The sequence below is a fragment of the Cetorhinus maximus genome, chromosome 13, assembly GCF_964194155.1.
Source record: "Cetorhinus maximus chromosome 13, sCetMax3.hap1.1, whole genome shotgun sequence".
Taxonomy (NCBI): Eukaryota; Metazoa; Chordata; class Chondrichthyes; order Lamniformes; family Cetorhinidae; genus Cetorhinus; species Cetorhinus maximus.
The window spans coordinates 37,987,640-38,008,673 of NC_135891.1; the positions used below are offsets into that span (position 1 = coordinate 37,987,640).

The 21,034-nt window shown below is 42.3% G+C and overlaps 1 protein-coding gene across 2 annotated transcripts; it reads right to left on the reverse strand.

Annotated features, from left to right (window-relative positions):
* On the reverse strand, window positions 1-20,813 carry zgpat (zinc finger, CCCH-type with G patch domain). 2 transcript variants are annotated; one of them, XM_078555286.1, is made up of 6 exons: window positions 20,149-20,812; window positions 10,213-10,346; window positions 8,328-8,480; window positions 2,702-2,833; window positions 1,923-2,346; window positions 1-457 (listed from the first exon to the last, which is right to left on the reverse strand). In XM_078555286.1, the coding sequence occupies exons 1-6, from the start codon at window positions 20,694-20,696 to the stop codon at window positions 319-321; spliced, it is 1,530 nt and encodes a 509-aa protein (XP_078411412.1). In that variant the 5' UTR covers window positions 20,697-20,812; the 3' UTR covers window positions 1-318. The 2 variants fall into 2 exon arrangements, with proteins under 2 accessions (XP_078411412.1, XP_078411414.1); XM_078555288.1 differs by lacking the exon at window positions 8,328-8,480 and having other exon boundaries at window positions 20,149-20,813.
* Window positions 20,814-21,034: the final 221 nt, after the last annotated feature.

A 21,034-nucleotide genomic window follows, 5' to 3' on the forward strand; every position in this document is an offset into this window, starting at 1 on the left:
TTTGGAGGAAGCAATTTTATATAGTCAACGGTATACAATTTACAACACTGACATAAACAAAATTCTCAGTTTTTAAAAAGTTACTAAAGCAATTGTGATCAGATCTGGGTTATGATGCATCAACCTCACCTAAGAACACAAATAATTTTTGTTATTAGCGCTCTGCATTAAAATGCAAAACATTCAAAAAGACATATCAAATAACACAAACTACAAGAACCATAATATGTTAACTCCACTGGATAAATCTTACAGAAAAAATGCTTCACGCATTGGTATATTTAAAAAAAAGGACAAAGAACAATGAATGATTTTAAATCAGAATTTGGTCATCCTCTTGTGTGTGTCTGCTTTCTTTTGTTCTTGCTGAGCCCCTGATTCCTGAGTCTTTAGATAGGATAATTGCTTCTTTGCATTAGATAACTTCTCTTCCAGATGGGAGGTTACTGCTTTGTCTCTGTAACAAAACAGTAAAGAAAACTTAAACAATAGGTTACCAAGTGACGTGCAGACTGTTAATTGATTGTGGTAATAATTGATGGCTGAAATTCCTTAAAGATGGATTAAATCTTAACCCTTACTCTGCAGAGCACTGAATATTACTTCATTATACAAGTCCACCAATGGACAATTTAGGATTCAACACTGAATAAATCAAACCTTAACACAGCTTCATTCATTTGCAGTAATTTTCAAAAGTCTCTGTAGATACCAGCTACATATCAAAACTAAATGATTCTGCTTTATACATGTACTAAGAAACTACCCACATACAAAAAGAATGCAACTTGAATTTAAATGAAAACAAAAAATGCTGGAGAAGCTTAGCAGGTCTGACAGCATCTGTGGTGCTCTGTCAGACCTGCTGAGTTTTTCCAGCATTTTTTGTTTTCGTTTCAGATTTCCAGCAACTGTAGTACTTTGCCTTTATTTTAGCAACTTGAATTTATATGTTCTCTTTAGTAGCAAATTGGAAGTTTCAGTGGAATTGTACACCAACAAGGAGGTGGGGTGGGGAAAGTTGCAAACACAGTTCAGGCTTATGACTCAATGCCAGGTAAAAGTAGGAGCTCTTGAGGAGATGTAACATGATGGGTGTGTTTGGAAAGGGACCTGCAGGTGGCAAGGACATGGTGACTCTGCTATCAATGGGCAGGGTAGTGTGGCAGAATTACAGCAAATCCAAATTTAGGAGAGTAGGCTGTGGGATGGTGTGCAAGACTAGAGGAGGTTGCAACGGTAGGGTAGTGAAGGACAGGAAGATTTGAGGATCAGGACACTGGGAAACGGGAAGCCTATGGAGGTCAGTGTAGATGGGAATGATAGGTTAGCAGAGTGAACAATGGAATTTGGAGTGTGTTAGAAAAATTGAACCGAGGGCTCAATGAAGATGTGGCTGCAGATCTCAATGGTCATTGGAGTAAGGTATAGATGGAGATGGGCAAGAAACAGGAGGTTGGAGCATAAAGTCTTCAGCCAACTGTGGGATTTGCAACTCAGCCAAGAACAAAACAGGATACATGGGAGTATTTTTCACCTTCACCTTCACAGGCACCCTTGCCTGTTCAATGGAAGAATATCAAGTAAGTTCCTACAATGGGTGAACCATTCTCACCAGATTACTGTCCAGGTAGTAAAGGCGAAAATTACTTCTCAGGTCTCCCCCAGGTTGCACACTGAGCAGCTGACGAACAGATGGATTTGGTGGCCGGGGTGGGGGTTCAGGTTGCGTTTTAAGTGTGGATTTTCTGGCAGGAACCGAACTGGAAGACTATAAGCCTTCCAAAATTGAGCTGCATGGTCACTTTCAATGAGTTTTCTGATAACCATTTACTACCATGAACAATACAATGTATTAATAGAATCAGTCCCACCAAACTGAATTAAGCTCCAAATCATAAACAAATCAGTAGATAAGGTACCTTCCAACATTTCTTGCAAGTGCCTCCCTAATTTTTGCAATGTCCTTTTCAGTATGCTCAATTTTTTCTGCTATTTGAAAAAGCTGGGTATTTAGAGCTTTCTTCATGCTTTTACTGCCCCTGTAACGTTCTTTACTATTTTTTTCTCCCACGGGGAATCCAGTTTGAACTAATGAACTGCTGGTCTGTCCAGTACTTCCAAGTTTGTCATTCAAAAAGTCAAACACAGTCTGGCGAGGTTTTCTTTCTTTAACAACACGCGAGCCTCCTTCGCATTTCCTCTTGTGCTTCTTTTTGTGAAGATGGCTCAGTTTTCCATCCCGCTTGTTTTGCAGGATTTCAGCACATTGATCTAGGGATTTCCCTGGCGGTAAAACCACTGCTTGCACAGGTTCCACTCGACCGTCAGCATTTTTCCCCAAACCTAAAAAGAAACCACACCTTCCAAATCAGTTACAAGTCATTCTCTTTCAAATACAGCCAATTAAGAAGGTAAATTTGAAAGAGTAAACCATAAATAACATTTGCTTTTAAAAAAAGCACCTTCTTTATTCGTGACGTTTTACTTGTTCTCAAGACTACACCCATGTGGAAAGTCCAGAATACAGAAACTAGTAAGTAGTTCAATTTGGGACTATTCTGCATAATAGGAAATTGCTTAAGCTGTAGGAACCAGGGTTAATTTTGGATCTCAGCAAAGGCATTAAACACATGGTACTTCTCTACCAGAAGCTGACACATCAACAGTAATACAGCAAGGCAAGTTCATGCACTCTTACCTTTTCCAAATTCATAGCCCAGTTTAGCCATTAATTTGGATCCTATTCCCCGAGTGTGAGCTTCCCAACCAGCAAATGAAGAGCTGCAAGCTGGAGTCCAATTTCCTATCTCCGCAGAGTTTTCATCGAAGACTGTGAAATAAGATCATGGAAGGAGAACAGTTACAACACAGAACACTATTTTGATTTAACAAAAACATTTATGGCTTCAAGATATTTGATCAAAATAACATATTTATATACATAGCAAAATACCTCAGGTGTCTCATAGGAAGAAGCGTGGGTATCGAACAGAAAGTAGAAAAATTAGAGGAAGTGGCTGAAAGCTTGGCCAAAATGGTATGTTTAGAATAAGGTTGCCTTTGTTGCCAATGCTGCACATGTGCTGTTCTAGTGTTTTACTGCATTACATCACTGAGCAACATAGGCAACTACAAGCACCAAAGATGGTGCTGCTCGTATTATCACGGTTTTGTTTAAGGCAACGGCCTTTAACTCCTAATTGAAGCGGATTGGCCAGAGCACCTGTCACTGAAGAAGAGGGAGTTGGGCCTAGAGCAGTAAGTTTGGTCCGGGCAAGAGTAGGAACGGAGCAGGACTTGAGGGGGTGAGGAGTGGGAATGGGAGCGAGGGCAGGGCAGTGGGAGTGGGAATCAGAGTGGAGCGGGCGGGTCAGGAGGAGAGGAGCAGAGCAGAGCAGGAGGGGGATTTTACTTGGAGGCTCTGTTTTGTGCTAATTGTGGGCCTATAAAAGAAATCCTCAATAATCACTTACCAATCATTTCAAAAACAGGACTGTGAGCTTTCCAACAATGTCACTGACACATGCACAGTGGGGTACAGGCAGGCTGGGCTCAGCGGAGTGACATCATTGGATGTGCTTTCCAGAGCACATGAACAGACGGACATTGGTGGCCACCTTGCGTTGGCAAGAGAGACAGTGTTCAAATAAATTTCTGAAGGCAAAATTTAGGGAGTGGGCTCTTGAGTGCTGGAACGTGGCACCCGAAAACACTGCAATAGACAGGAATGGAAGTCATGACGGACCAGAATATTAAAAACAGAAATTGGGATGTTAGGCTGGAGAAATGTACAGAAGTGGTGGGGGCAAAGCTCTGGAGGGATATCAAGACAAGGATTTTAAAATCAAAATGTTGGGGAGACAAGGTTGAGGAGTATTCTTAAAATCCACTATATCGGTTATATTTAAGACAAGTTTTATTTTATAAACATTTTAGCCAAATCAACTGATTAACATATATAGGTAAAGTGCTTGTTGCTGAAAAGTTGATGAAAATCAATTAACCAAAATAATTTAGTATTTGGATCAAATGAGCCTTAATGTCCGAGCTTCCGAATGTTGAATTGGGGCTGTATCCCAAAGATGCGTTGGGGAATCCCCTTCTGAAGCTCCCAGGTAAGGTCTGCAAGGCAAATGTCCAGAAATGCAAACATTCTCTGGGCAATTGCCCTGCACTGGGAACCATCCGAAAATGCAATTTAAATCTTAAACTTTGGATGGTCCAGACTGGGTTACACCAATAATTACCCAGAAAAAGTTAGAAGGATTAAAACCACTTCTAACTTCTGGGTAATTACTGTACAGACACAGATTGCCCCACATGGGACTCCCCCCACACCCCTGACCGCCTCCCCACCGGGGAGTCCCTCCACACCTCCGACTACACCTCCCCACAGGACTTCCCCATCCCGCCAGGGACTCCCCCCACTCACAGACCAACCCAAAGGTCCCCCCCAACCCCCCAACTACCCCTCCACCTCCCCCCATTACCCCTCCACCTCCCCCCACTGGATTACACCCCCAGCAGGCCCAGCTCTCAACTACACCCCACCCCTGAGGCCTGACCAGACCCAATCTGAGGCCTGACTACCACCCCACTCCGCCCTCCCCCAAGACCCAAACCTCCCACTCCAAGGCACAACTCACCTCCTGACCACGGATCCCCCCCCTACCTCCGATCTCCCTCCCCTGAGCTCCAATCCCCCTGCCCCAAGCCCCAACCTCTGATTCCCCCCACCCCCCCAAATCGTATCCACTTACCTTCTTCCTGGCCTGTGAAGGACCTTTATATATACCTGGTTTATGGTAAGCTCGCGCCGTAAAAAAAACGGGCATGGCCTCCTTCACTCTGGATTTCCTGCTCTTTGACGCTAGGTACGCGCTGCACTGCCTGAATCTCGCCTGACCTGAGCCAGTAGATCGGGCAAGAGAGGCTGGGAAAAAAAAGTCAGGTAAGAAAGTGGGCACGGAGTGGCAATCTGATGCTGATTGCCACTCCAAGGAAGTTTTGGCCCAATTAATAAATGACAAATTAAGAGAATTAGATATTGACTTGGTCGAGTCAATTTTGGTGTTCACTGCCTGGATGGTGATCTAGTGAAGGGATCTCCTGTTCCTTACAGAACCTATTTTATTTACATTATAGAAGTTCAGCTGAGCTGAATGGTTCTATGATTTTCGTTTGATTGATTTCAATAAAAACCTGCGGATTCTATTCAGGGGAGATGATCTGTTCTGCCATACTACCACGCAAACAATGAAGACAAAAATCTACCCCAGTATCTCTTCATACTGAAGAACCACAAGCCCATCTCATTCAGTGAATATAGATTAGTTTCCTAGCTACATTCAGATTTATTTGAGTGCACATTTGGAATCGGTTGCACATCTCGATATATCTGTACTGTTACATCACACAAATACTGGCTGGTTCCATTATTCAATGAAAGTTAATTCTAGTCAAGAGTTTTATTCACTAACTTTCTGACAAACCTGAACATAAAATGAAAACATGCTTTTAGCACACCCTCATCATTTCATCCTAGTTGCTATAACATATAGTGGATCTAGAGGATTTAGACAATATGACTTCTTGGAAGCAGGTGGCTAACATCGTAACTCACAAGCGAACGTAGTTACTTAGCAATTAATAAATATACATTTTGGTGAATGTAGAAGGCTTAGTTTGCTCAGATGAGTGTTTGGTAAAACTAAAATGTATTGATGTAGCAGTCTGTTGGCATAGTGTACTTGTCTATACAATAGCAGAGGTTGCAATCCCCATAGAGACTGATAACATTTTTAAAATTATTTGTATTCCCAGTGGCCAACTTAAAGGAATATCATGACAAGATTTCAAGTTTTAAGACTTTCACTGCAACATTGACTAAACACTACTTAGCAGGCAACTCGTATTCTAAACTACAGAAAAAATATTCCCCTTTAACTTTATTACCACCGAAAACCCCACACTGCATTTATATTTTACAACATGCTCTCCACAGGATTACAGTCTTCATAAGTCACAGTCCACAGTCGCTCTCAGCTCCCAATGAATTCACTTCCCCCCATTTCATCGAGTTGTAACATCCAGTCACGTCAGTCTTCCAGGAAGTCCCAAACCCACTTCTAGCAGCACAGATCACTCTGATGATTCCTTCCCCTGGCCACACTAGGACGAATCTTTCAGAGTCCTTAAATTCCTGCTGATTCCATTTTCCCAGTCAAAGGACAAGCTTCCACCAGCATTCTGTATGGTAGCTAACAGAGCACAGCCTTTCCCTGATGCTCCCTGCTCCCTTGTCCCTTTCTCTCTCTCTCTCTCTTTTGTGCCACTAAAGCTTTAAGACTAAAAGTCCATTCACAGTTAGCACAGCTGCCTTTGCCTTTGTTTCTAGCTGTGAGAATTTTACATCTTGTTCAGCAAGTCTCTTGACTTGCCCCCACGGCAACACTCCCCCACCCTTTTCCCCATGGTAGCCTGTTGCTGGGCAGAGTTTTGCAACCTCCTACCAACCCTCTTTCCAAAGCATTCCTCTGTTTTACCTCAAATTAACGAGACAATCCCAAAATATACTCATCTTGTGAAACCTCACATTTATAACAAAGTTCACACCCAGTTTCCCAACCCTGAGACTTTCAAATTTTAATAAAAACAAAAAAATGCTAGAAATACTCAGCAGGTCAGGCAGCATCTATGGAGAGAAACAGTGGTAACGCTTCAAATAAAGATGACCTTTCATCAGAACTACTTCAGTTTGACTGAGAACAGAAAAAACAAGTAAAGTTCCAATCTATTCATAGGGAGTGGTGTATAAATAAATGGAGAATAAGTCAGCCTCAAGTACTACAACTTTGTGTGAAGCACAAGACCACATGCCCTATCTGGTCAGTGATAACAAGGCCTAAATTAATATTTCAAGACATTAATTAATACCAGAACTGAGTTTATGGAACTAAAATTTGATAGTATTCTAACTAAACAGATACTTTACAATCTCTCACTAATCATCATCTCTTATTTTACAGGCAATACCTAACAATTTTTATATTGGCAATATTTTCCAAATAAAATACCTACTTCTCTTGTGAAGGAATTGTTACACTGAACACAAGAAATAGGAGCAGGAGTAAACCACATGGCCCTTTGGGCCTGCTCAGCCATTCAATAAGATTGTGGCTGACCTTGGGCTTCAACTCCATTTCCCTGCCCACTCCCCATATCCCTTAATTCAGAGAGACCAAAAATCTGTCTATCTCAGCCTTAAATGTATTCAATGATGGAGTATCCACAATCCTCTGGGATAAAGAATTCCGAAGATTCTCAACCCCTTGAATGAAGTAATTTCTCCTCATCTCAGTCCTAAACGATTGGCCCCTTATCCTGAAACTGTTCTCCAGTGTCTTAGACTCCCCGGCCAGCGGAAACAATCCCTCAGCATCTACCATATCAAGCCCCTTCAGAATTTTGTAGGTTTCAATGAGATCACCTCTCACTATTCTAAACTCCAGAGAATATAAGCCCATTTTACTCAGCCTCTCACTATCGGACAACCCCCTCATCCCAGGGTCCAATTTAGTGAACCTTCGTTGTACCACCTCCAGTGCAAGTATATCCTTTCTTAAATGTGGAAACCAGAACTGCACACAGTATGCCAGATGCTGTCTCAACAAAACTGAACTGTAAACTAACTAGCTTCTCTACCTCTTTTAAATTCAACCAATTGAAAAAGGTAATAACTGCTCCTTCCTTAAAGGGGCACCACTAATAAACTAAAATAAAGCCCCAAAGTTTTAAAAAATAAACTTAACAATCAAATTAAAATGACATTCATGGAGGGGGTGTGTGAAAATGATGCCCACTAGTTGCGAAAAACCACAGGTATATCAATTAACACTATGTGCTCCCTCTCCATGTGCATCCAGCCAAGGAAAAGAGGTAGGCAATTGTGTTGAACCACCCCCTCGATCACCTGCTGCCTGGACCTGTTGGCGGCCAGCTTAGCCAGGTCCACCAGGGGTCCACCAAGCTGCCCACACCCCTCTGTATCGGGTGGTTAAAGATCAGGAACGCAGGACTGAAGCGTAGGCAGAAATTGAGAAGCAGTCCCTTCAAAAAGTGAATGAGTGGCTGCAACCATTTTCAAAACATAAACGTAAAACATGGACTCCTCCTGGCTGCAGAAATTACAAGCAACTTGAGGGTCCACGAATCGACTTAACAACCTGATGCACAGGACTGCCCATGCAACACCCGGCACGCCAAACGCCCAATGGACTAGATTTTCTGAAGACGACAACTGAAATTTATTTTATAGTGCTTACCATTTGTGTAACCAAGCTGCCCCTCATCCTCAGAGCTAGAAGATGAGGAAGACTCGTCAGCCCGAGGTACTGGCATAATCCCATCTCCCTCCACTACAATTTCCTTTTGAAGCACGGAATCAAATTTTACTGTAAAGTAACCATTGTCAATGTCTGAAAAACAGAAAGCATTTCCATGTATTAAACAAGTTTCACAAATATGAAATTCTCTAAAATTGCACTTGGAGTTACTCATGCTGCATCCTCTATGGAATTTAACCCTGAAAAGTGTGAGGTGATACACTTTGGAAGGGGTAATTTGACAAGGAAGTATTCAATGAATGGCATGGCACTAGGAAGTTCTGAGGAACAAAGGGACCTTGGCATGTGTGTCCATAGATCTCTGAAGACAGAGGGGCATGTTAGTGGGGTGGTGAAAAAGGCATATGGGACACTTGCCTTTATCAATCGAGGCATAGATTACAAAAGTAGGGAGGTCATGTTGGAGTTGTATAGAACCTTGGTGAGGCCACAGCTGGAGTACTGTGTGCAGTTCTGGTCATCACATTATAGGAATGATGTAATTGCACTGGAGGGGGTGCAGAGGAGATTCACCATGATGTTGCCTGGGATAAAGCATTTAAGTTATGAAGAGAGGTTGGATAGACTTGGGTTGTTTTCGTTGGAGCAGAGAAGACTGAGGGGCGATCTGATTGAGGTGTACAAGATTATGAGGGGCATGGACAGGGTGGATAGGGAGCAGCTGTTCCCCTTAGTTGAAGGGTCAGTCACAAGGGGGCATAAGTTCAAGGTGAGGGGCAGGAGGTTTACGGGGGGATGTGAGAAAAAACCTTTTTACCCAGAGGGTGGTGACAGTCTGGAATGCACTGCCTGGGAGGGTGGTGGAGGCGGGTTGCCTCACATCCTTTAAAAAGTACTTGGATGAGCACTTGGCACATCATAACATTCAAGGCTATGGGCCAAGTGCTGGTAAATGGGATTAGGTAAGTAGGTCAGGTGTTTCTCACGTGTCGGTGCAGACTCGATGGGCTGAAGGGCCTCTTTTGCACTTTGGTTCTGTGATTCTATCTGATCTTTGTAATCTTGATCCAACTCTTTATCTCCTTGCTCCCTTGACTCTCACCTAACCTCAGTCAGCCCACATTTTAAAAATGTCCTCGTTGCAAGCTGAAGCTTTAAGATAAACATGGGTTTGAGTAGTAACCTACATTTTAATATTTTTTTACAGCTGCAAGTGTTGGCACAGTCAAAGGTACAAGAGAAGCTGTTTACCAAAGCTGGAAATGGGGCCACTGTTTCAGGTGAAGGAGTTGGGGGCTGGGGAGGGGGGATGTGATGGGGTAACAAGCTATATTTTTCCAATTGTGGGGGGAACCAAAAAAAGAAACAAATAGCGCAGGAACAGGCCTCAAGAAAAAAAAAGCATCTAACAAGAAAAAAAAGCAGTTGAGATGTAAGCAGAAACAGATGTACTTATCTGTACATTTAAAAAATGCATGTGTATTTAAAATGTTTAATAATGTCTGTTGGAGAAAGAGATAAAAGTCAATGGGAAACAATGAAAAGTTTAGTTTTTTTTAAATAAAAAGTGTTTTGTAAAAAATATAACTCATACAGGAGATCTCTAATTGCAGTCCAGGAATACTGTAATTTTCATTCTGACTTTTAGTGGATGTAGCATTGGTCTTTTTGAAATGTTAACAGTTCAACTGGTCCTAAAAATCATGGTTATTTATATAATATATTATATATATTAAAGTTCACTTTCTCACCTAGATTATGTACCAACACATCAGACATGTTGATGATTAGCACTTTTCCAGCAGTTAAATTGTACAAGATGAAATATGCTGATCATGACAGGAACTGTAGACGTAATGCTTACCTAGGATTTTAGCTGGGTACCAAATCTCATCTTCATACTTAGCTAAACAGGGTGACCCCACCTCAAGGGAACTGAGGTCCAGTTCTTCAAACTCCCGCAGTTCAGACACAGCCACAACCTCTCCATGTGAGTATCTAGTCAGACACAATGATTTTCAGCATTTTAACTTTCTTTTAAAATGCATATTTCTCAAAAGTCTTTCACCACATGTTTTAGGTCAATTTTCTCTCCTTTTCTTATTCACATGCACCAGGCATCTCTAGTACCTCACACATGTGACCCAAGACAGTGAGTGATGGCAGCTTAATCAACCACATGGGGCATCAAAACCAGCAATCATAAGTGAACATTTTTCATCAGGGCCCACTGAATAAAAAGAGAAAACTCTGGAAAATCTTGAGGCTAACTATAGAACTTCTTACTCTTACTCTGAGGGTACATGCCCAATACAGACTGGGAATCAGTACAGAGGCCTTCCCGGTCTACATGGCTTGGTTTCATCTACAATGCATTTTTAATCTCTAAAGGCAAGGGAGTTTCTACTGGAACGTTAAATGTAATTAATTTATAAAAATAAATCTTGAAAGTTGACCCTTTTTCTTAGATATTGGCAGAGTAGTTGGGACTGAAATTTTGCATGTCTAGTAGCCAGAATATCTCTTCTTTACACAAATCAAGAGATTCCAGTGTTTGTGTGAAGAACAAAGGCTGCATATTGTAGTACTCAATTCCTCCATTTAAGAGAGAGTTTACTTCAGACATCTTGTGACTGAAAATTGGTACTGCTGTAATTCAGAACTGAGTGAAACTACAATGTGCCTTAGGACATAATCAAGTGCTGGATGAATATGCACAAACACAGGCACACAATTTCAATACCTGACAAGTTTCTCCCCTCAAAACATTAGCAATAAATTATTAAATACCAATAAATGACAGAAGTGAAATGTTACATATATTAATTCTGTATGCAATAACAGCCACGTTGCTATTAAATTACACACAATTTACAACAATTCCATTTATTAAGTCCCAATTTTTTAACAGAGGAGAAACAGATGGAAAGCAAGGGATGACCAAAGGCAACATTCCCAAGTAGTCCTTTTAGAAAGCCTTTAAATCTAGGGAGATAAGTAAAAAGAGGCAGCGTTTAGGGAGAGTGGAGTTGAGGCGATGACAAGTTACATTTTTATAGCACCTTTAAAATAGTAAAACATACCAGGCTGCTTCATAGAAACATAATCAAGACTAAAATTGACACCGAGCTGAAGGAGACAATTTTAGGACAAGTCACCAAAAGTACAATTAAAGAGTTTTGAAAAGCATTTCAAAGGAGAACAGATTAAATTATAGATTGTGGGAGGGAATTCCTTGGCTTAGGGCCTAAATGCTTCAAGGCACTGCTACCAATTCTATGGGGATTGAGGGGGGTGCCGGGGTGGAGGATGAACAAGAGGCCAGAGTTGGAAGAATGAAGAAATCTTGAAGAGTTGTAGAATGGGAACAGGTTACAGAGACAGAGAGGAACCAGACACTTGATCAATTTGAACACAAAGTGAACACAGGCTAGTGAAAAGTGCAGTCTGAGATGGGGCAGAACCAAGGAGGGAGCAAGAGTATTTTGAATGTGCTGGAGGGCAGGGGGCTATGGAGGTCAAGGGCAAGATTGATCAGCAAGAGGGACTTGAAATTTTAAATTAAATCAAAAAAAAAGTGGGAACTTGCTGTACAATCATACAGACCATTAAGGCGGTAGCATGTGTAGGTAAGTTCATAAAAATAAAGGAAATGAAATCCTTGTTTTACACCTTTGAAGTACAAAACCAGAAAGACATAATGCTGGAAACATAAAAAGTTTTAGTTAGCGCACCAACTGCGGCCTCGTCTGCAGTTTTGGATATCCAGTTACAGGAAGAATATCGAAGCAATGGAAAAGATGTAGCATAGATTCAGCAACGTGTTATCAGGGTCAACAGCTTTCAATCATGCAGGGAAGTTTGAGGAGTTAACTTCTGAGGTCAATATGGTTAAAATGTAATCTGATTAATCTCAAGATTGTGAAGCAAATATTCTGCGAGTAAGCACAAATGCACTATAAAAATTAAAGGGAGCTTACACAAAAAGTGATTAGAATCTGATTGTTCTGTTGCAAATCAGTATTTGGAACAGAGCCCATATTTTTTTTTCAAAATGGAGTGGTATAATTGTTTGAAAAAATGTAACATCAAAGAGGGATGGGAAGCGAGCAGGAGAATGGAATTAGATCATGTGGTTCATGTCAAGAAAAATATTGGTGCAGGTTTGATACTCTAAATGGCCTGTTTCTGTGCATTACATCATATTAGGGGAAAAGATGTGACTCCAGAGTTTTGGATGAGTTGGAGTTTGCGTATAAGGAAACTTAAAGTCAACAAGAAAGGCTTCAGGAAAGTTGAATTAAAGTGTGGACAAGGATTTCAATGACAGTGGGAGTGACGCAAAGGCAGAGAGGGGTAATAATGCAGAGGTGAAAGTTGTGGATGATGGATAGGTGTGGTGTTTATAATTTAATCAAGGATTTTACAAGACATTAAGGTTTTACACATACTCAGCTAGCACACTATGTATGCCTGTGACAGGATAAAGGCAGGGGCAAGATACAGAGTTTTGGCAGGAGCCAAATAAAATAACATTGGTATTCCCAATGTTCAACCGCAGGAAGTTCCAACTCATTCACAACTTATCAGATAGTCTGACAGTGAGACGATGATCATGAAAACCCAGGGTCAAAATCTTGAAATTCCCTCCCTAACAGCAGTGTGGGTGTACCTACACCACATGGACTACAGTGGTTCAAGAAGGCAGCTCACCACCACCTTCTCAAGGGCAATAAATGCTGGCCTAGCCAGCAATGCCCACATCCTATGAATGATTAAAAAAAAAATCAAGGGTGATAGTGAAGAGGTGGTATTCCAGCGATGAAAGGAGAAGCCAATACTAGGGGTGTTCTGGCTACACCGGGGCAAGTGGAACCATGCATGAGTAATCCAAAGGTGGAGTTCACAGAAGCAATAGTTGAAGTCGTTGACCATGTCAAATGTCATGGGGAAGTTAAGCAGCAGTAACATGTTAAAGTTGCAATTGCAAAGGATAAACCAGGACATTCTCAGTACTGTGGTTTAAGGGGAAGCCTTCCTAACTGGATTCAAAGGGAGAGAGTTGTGGAAGAGATGAACAAGGAACTTTGGTGGCAATGGCATATTCAAATGACTTAGAGAAAAGAGGTGACCAGACAGTTTGAATGAACAGTGGAATTTGTAACATACTTTGAGAAAGGGGGTGATGACCACAATCTTGAAGGTAAGACATCATTTTCCTTTCTGAAGGAACCATTAACAAGTTAGTTAGCAAGGTTGTTGAATGGAGAAAGGAACGAGGCATCATGTACAGCAGAAATTGGGGCTAATGGCTGGAGTGATAGGAAGAAGCTACAGAGTGATAAGAGAACTGAGCAGAAGTTGGGGAGTAGCTAAGGGAAGCTTTGGACAAGATAGGAAGTAGCAACTGAGAAAGGCATGAAGTGAGCAGCAATCTTAAAGAGATAATTCAAATGTGTTAAATATATAGGTTGCTACTGTTTTGTCTTTCACCTTGAAAGAATACCTAGATAATTGTGTTATATCATTTCCTGTACAACACAGAAAGATCAACTGAAACACATCATTTTTTTTGTATTAGTAAAGGACAATTTGATATGGATTAAAATAAAATTTTTTACCAATTTTCACTAATTTAACTCCTGGAATTTATCTATGTTAATTTGTTAATTTCAAAAATCCTCTTGAATTTACGGCAAAACACATTTTCCATTGTTTTCTTACAAAAACACAGATCTGGAGATGCACACATTTCATCCATGACATCAATACAAATATTAGCCGCTGCATTAGTCATGCTCAAATGATGCATGTGCATCTTTGAACTTTATTTACCTTCAAAAAAATTAAGACTATGAGATGGGAATTTTCTTTTAAAGGGACCTGGATCATATTTAGCTAAGATGAGGGTTAGATTCTTTAAATTGCAACAAACATTAACCTTTCACTCCTACCTACATTTGAAGCAAAATCCAATTTAGTACCTACAATATTATAAGAGCGAAATACTGTGGATGCTGGAGATCTGAAATAAAAACAAAGTGCTGGAAAAACTCAGCAAGTCAGGCAGCATCTTTGGTGAGAGAAACCCGGTTATCGTTTCAAGTCCAATATGATTCTTCTTTGGAACTTTAGTACCTACAGTGCTTAGCATGTGCTTTATAAAATTAACCAATACATCTTTCAACTTCTTGAAAATTTAATCATTTTCCAATCTGCATTTTTCTTAACTTATCTTCCAAGATGCCCTTCAAATTTGTGCAACTTCCTTCACTTGGAACACTGGACAGTCAAGACAAAGGATCTCACCATGACCATCATCAATGTTGTTGAATATTTAGCAGATTGAAGGTGCTCACAAAGTCAACAGACACTACAGTGGCTGTCCTTATTTCCTGCTACAGAGTAGAATGCAACTGTATATTTTTTCATGGCTTTAGATTTTAAAATTGTCCATCAACTAGAAATGTTCTCGCATTAAGTCCAAGCCTGCTACATATCAAGTGGTACAGTCAAATCATTTTTTAAAAATATCTGACAATCCCCAAAACAGGGAAGACAGTGGTAATGTCATTGGACTAAGCAAGAGGCCCAGGCTCTGGTAGCAAACGCTCTGGGGACAAGGGTTCAAATCTCACTTCAGCTGGTGGAATTTAAATTCAATTAATAAATCTGGAACACAAAGCTTGTCTCAGTGATGGTGGCGGTGAAACTATCATATGGTTCACTAATGTCCCTTAGGGAACAAAATCTGCCATCTTTACCTGGTCTGATCTGCATGTGATTCCAGGTCCACAGTAATGTGGTTGACTCTCAACTGTCTTCACAAACCACTCAGTTCAAGGGCAATTAGGGATGGACAACAAATGCTGGCCTCGCCAGCGATGCCCACATTCTATGAAATAATAAATTTAAATATGGCATCCTGTCTCTCTCTTTATAGATATTAGTAGGCTTGTTTATTTCTAGCATTTTTGTGTTATTTTTTGGATTTGTTTTGAAGGTCAATCTTTGGAGAACAGAAACAGTTTCATGTTTAAATAGGTTTATAGTTGTACACTATTTACATTTTCTTAGTGCTCACAGTTCTGCAGTTCTTAAAGTACCAGATCCATTTAACCTTTATTAAATAGAAATTAAGGCACAAAAACAGGACATTTGGCCCAACTAGCCCATTCCACTATTTATGCTCCACTTGAGCTTCTCTCTCATCCTTGATCTCATCCCATCAACATATTCTGCGGAAATCTTTGGTTTGTCTGCAAGCATGATCCAGACCTTCCTGTCGCTTGCTATTTCAACACACCACCCTGCTCTCATGCCCACATGTCCATAAGACCATAAGACATAGGAGCAGAAATTAGACCATTCGGCCCATTGAGTCTGCTCCGCCATTCAATCATGGCTGATAAGTTTCTCAACCCCATTCTCCCACCTTCTCCCGGTAACCTTTGATCTCCTTACCAATCAAGGACCAATCTATCTCGGTCTTAAATACACTCAATGACCTGGCCTCCACAGCCTTCTGTGGCAATGAATTCCATAGATTCACCACTCTCTGGCTAAAGAAGTTTCTCCTCACCTTCTAAAATGTCTTCCCTTTACTCTGAGGCTGTGCCCTCGGGTCCTAGTCTCTCCTACTAATGGAAACATCTTCACCACGTCCACTCTATCCAGGCCTTTCAGTATTCTGTAAGTTTCAATCAGATCGCCCCTCATCCTTCTAAACTACATTGAGTATAGACCCAGAGTCCCCAAACGTTCCTCATATGTTAAGCCTTTCATTCCTGGGATCATTCTCGTGAACCTCCTCTGGACCCTCTCCAGGGCCAGCACATCCTTCCTGAGATACGGGGCCCAAGATTGCTCACAATATTCTAAATGTGGTCTGACCAGAGCCTTATAAAGCCTCAGCAGCACATCCCTGCTTTTATGTTCTAGTCCTCTCGAAATAAATGTTAACATTGCATTTGCCTTCCTAACTACTGACTCAACCTGCAAGTTAACCTTAAGAGAATCCTGGACTAGGACTCCCAAGTCCCTTTGCACTCCAGATTTCTGAATTCTCTCCCCAGTTAGAAAATAGTCTATGCCTCTATTCTTCCTACCAAAGTGCATGACCTCACAATTGTCCACGTTGTATTCCATCTGCCACTTCTTTGCCCATTTTCCTAATCTGTCCAAATCCTTCTGCAGCCTCCCCGCCTCCTCAATACTACCTGTCCCTCCACCTATCTTTGTATCATCTGCAAACTTAGCCAGGATGCCCTCAGTTCCTTCATCTAGATCATTAATGTATAAAGTGAAAAGTTGTGGTTCCAACTACTGACCCCTGCGGAACTCCACTAGTCACCAGCCGCCATCCTGAGAAGGATCCCCTTATCCCCACTCTCTGCCTCCTGCCAGACAGCCAATCTTCTATCCATGCTAGTACCTTGCCTCTAACACCATGGGCTCTTATCTTACTGAGCAGCCTCCTGTGCGGCACCTTGTTAAAGGCCTTCTGGAAATCCAAGTAGATAACATCCATTGGCTCTCCTTTGTCTAACCTACTCGTTACCTCCTCAAAGAATTCTAACAGATTTGTCAGGCATGACCTCCCCTTGATGAAACCATGCTGACTTTGCCCGATTTTACAATGCACTTCCAAGTATTCTGAAATCTCATCCTTAATAACAGACTCTAAAATCTTACCAACGACCAAGGTCAGGCTAATCGGCCTGTAATTTCCCGTCTTTTGCCTCACTCCCTTCTTCAACAGAGGGGTTACATTAGCGATTTTCCAGCCCTCTGGGACCCTCCCTGACTCCAGTGATTCCTGAAAGATCACCACTAACACCTCCACTATCTCTTCAGCTATCTCCTTCAGAACTCTGGGGTGTAATCCATCTGGTCCAGGTGATTCATCCACCTTCAAACCTTTCAGTTTTCCTAGCACCTTCTCCTTGGTAATGGCCAGCATATTCACCTCTGCCCCCCGACTCTCTTGAACTTTGGGGATGTTACTCGTGTCTTCCACCGTGAAGACTGACGCAAAGTACCTATTCAGTTCCTCCGCCATTTCTTTGTTCCCCACTACTACTTCTCCAGCGTCATTTTCCAGTGGCCCAATGTCCACTTTTGCCTCTCTCTTACCCTTTATATATCTAAAAAAACTCTTGCAATCTTCTTTTATATTACTGGCTAGTTTACCCTCATATTTAATCTTCTCCCTCCTTATTTCTTTTTTAGTTGTCCTCTGTTGGTCTTTGTAGGCTTCCCAATCCCCTGGTTTCCCACTGCTCTTCGCCGCATTGTATGCTTTTTCTTTAGCTTTTATGCTGTCCCTGACTTCCCTTGTCAGCCATGGTTGCCTCGTCCTCCCTTTAGTATGCTTCTTCCTAGGGATGAATTTTTGCTGTGTTTCCCAAATTACTCCCAGAAACTCCTGCCATTGCTGTTCCACTGTCTTTCCTGCTAGGCTCATCTCCCAGTCAATTCTGGCCAGCTCCTCCCTCATGCCTCTGTAGTTGCCTTTATTCAACTGTAATACCGTTACATCTGATTCCAGCTTTCTCCTCTCAAATTGCAGGGTAAATTCTATCATATTATGGTCACTTCCTCCTATGGGTTCCTTCACCTTAAGTTCCCTTATCAAATCTGCCTCATCACTAAATCTAGAATTGCCTGTTCCCTAGTGGGCTCCACCACAAGCAGCTCCAAAAAACCATCTCGTAGACATTCTACAAATTCCTTTTCTTGGGATCCATTACCAACCTGATTTTCCCAGTCTACCTGCATATTGAAATCCCCCATGATCACTGTAACCTTGCCTTTCTTACACGCCTTTTCTATCTCCTGGTGTATCTTGTATCCCACATCCTGACTACTGTTCGGAGGCCTGTACATCACTCCCATTATGGATTTTTTTACCTTTGCGATTCCTCAACTCTACCCACACAGATTCTACATCATCTGACCCAACGTCGTTTCTTGCTATCGATTTAATTTCATTTCTTACTAACAAAGCAGCCCCACCCCCTCTGCCAACCTGCCTATCTTTGATAGGATGTATATCCTTGGATATTTAGTTCCCAGTCCTGATCCCCTTGCAGCCATGTCTCCGTGATGCCCACCACATCATACCTGCCAATTTTAATCTGCGCCACAAGCTCATTTACCTTATTTCGTATACTGCGTGCATTCAGATACAACACCTTCAGTCCTGTATTTCCCGTCCCCTTTCTCATTGTAGTCCCTTTATCTGATGTGCTTGAAAGTTAGATTTTTAGCCCTTTCCAAACACTCTGTCCTATTTTGTGTTCTGGAGAATTTAATAGCCTCTCCTGGGCTCTCCTTTCTTCTGTTTTTTCATAATTTTCCATGAAGTTAAATCCACCACCCCCACACGCTAACCTGCTGCTTTGTTTCCCATTAGTCATACTTCTTGGAGTTTTACCCTTCACCCCCCACTTTCTAGTTTAAAGTCCTGTTGACCACCCTATTTACCCTTTTTGCTAGAACATTGGTCCCAGATTGGTTCAGGTGGAGACCCTCCCAACGGTACAGATCCCTCCTGTTCCAATGCTGATGCCAGCGCCCCATGAAATGGAACCCCTCTTTCCCGTCCTTGGCCTGCTGCAATGTTCCAGTGGAACCCAACGCAAACTGGAGCAACAGCACCTCATTTTCCGATTATGCACTTTACAGCCTTCCAGACTTAACATTGAGTTCAACAACTTCAGACCATGAACTCTCCTCCATCCTCGCCCACTTTTTTATACCCTTTTTTCAATATTCATTTTTTTTCATCCACATTTTTATTTTTATTTATTTTCGTTTTTATTCATTGTTTTATCACCATCTTTTATCCTATTTTCGATCTTTTTCCCCCACCCCAACCACACAAGGGCCATCTATCACTCGTTCATGTTGTTCTTTTCAGAGTACTTACCCCGGCCCTGCTATTACACATTCTGCATTCTTACCTTAATGCCACTATCAGCACCTCCTTTAGCCCTTATCATTACCATTAACACCCCTTTTGTCCTTTTGCTCATGACATCTTTATCAATCTCTCCTTTGCCCCCACCTATCGCTGGCCTTCTATCCAACTTCACCTGCTCCATCCCCCTTAAACAGTATGAATTTCATCACATTTTTACTTCTCTTTAGCTCTGAAGAAGAGTCAAACGGACTCGAAACGTTAACTCTGTTTTTCTCTCCACTGTTGCTGTTAGACCTGCTGCGTTTTTCCAGCATTTCCAGCATCTACGGTATTTTGCTTTTAACATATTCCTCTATTCCTTTCTCCATCATGTACTTATCTAACTTAAAGGAATCCATGCTATTTGTCTCAACTATTCTTTATGGTAGCAAGATCCACATTGTGCCAACTTTCTGGGTAAAGAAGTTGTTCCTGAAATTTCTATTAGATATATGAGTGTTCAGCATACATTTATGGGCCATAGCATTTAATTACCAGGAGCAAAGAAAATATCAGAACCAAAGCCATAAATACCATTGCCTTATATTTGCATCACTTTTGCCGTCCAGGGCCTATTCTGTTTTTGTTTTAAATTTCCAAACTTTTGGTACTTTTTTCCATGTGTACACTTCTTAATCTCATGTCCAGCATGTGTTTTAAATCCTAGTTCTGTCTCCCAGCTCCTTGTACTTCATTGGGATGATCTTTTGCACCAAAAGAAACATTAAAGAGCATCTTTCATGTTCTCAGGGCCTCCCCCTCCAAATATTTTCCCTAGGTTTATCTTTTCAAACCCTCTCTTAGCTCTCCCTCGGCTCAGCCTTCCTCAGTTACCTGCAGGAATCCAGGAAGCGGCAGCTGCCACTCAGGTAGAAGGGACAGGGCTTCATTGCTCTCTGGGTCGGGTGGATCCACAGGACACGGACCCTGGGCTCAGGTGGCTGCTCACTCTCCACACCCACCACCATGGCGTTGTGATACTGCAGCGGCCCCCAAGCAGGACGGTAGGGAGCCCGGACTTTGGTGCCGCTGATCTCCTCGGCCTCCTCCCCGCTCCCCTCCGGCTCCCGGCTCTGCTCGGCGGCCTCCCCCTCGCCCAGGGCCGCCTGGAAGGCGGCGTACTCGGCGTCCAGCAGCCGAGCTCCGGGGCCGTCCTCGGGCCCCGGGGAGGAGGCCTCTCGGTGCAGCTGCTCCAGGAGCTGGCTCTTGCGGACCGACAGGAGGCTGGATTCGGTCAGGCCGATCAGCTGCTGCAGGTCGGCCTGGAGCTGGAGCAGGTCGGCCTGGGCCTCAGCCTCGGCTCCGGCTCCCAACGCCAGCTCCACCTGCTGCAGCTGGGCCTTGTAGACCTCGATGGCCGTCTCCAGACTCGCCTCGTCCATGGCCAGTACTCCAGAGCCGGACTGAGAGCGGTCAGACAACCTCAATTCGCACCGCCATCCCCAACAACACAGCACGCCGGAAGGAGAAGGCAGTGAGCAGCCTCTGACCTGGAGCTTGACTGCCCCTAGGCTGGGTTTACACTGCTCACCCTCTGGAGAAATGGTTATGTTCCAATCGTCAGGAGCAAAGAAAATAACAGAGCCAAAGCCGTAAAACCCAATTGTCTTACATTTGCAAAAAGCTGCAGCATAATTCTTGCTGTCCAGGGCTTATTCTGTTCTTTTTATTTATTCCCAAACTTTTGGGGGGGGGTTTTTTCACGCACATTTTTGGTTCT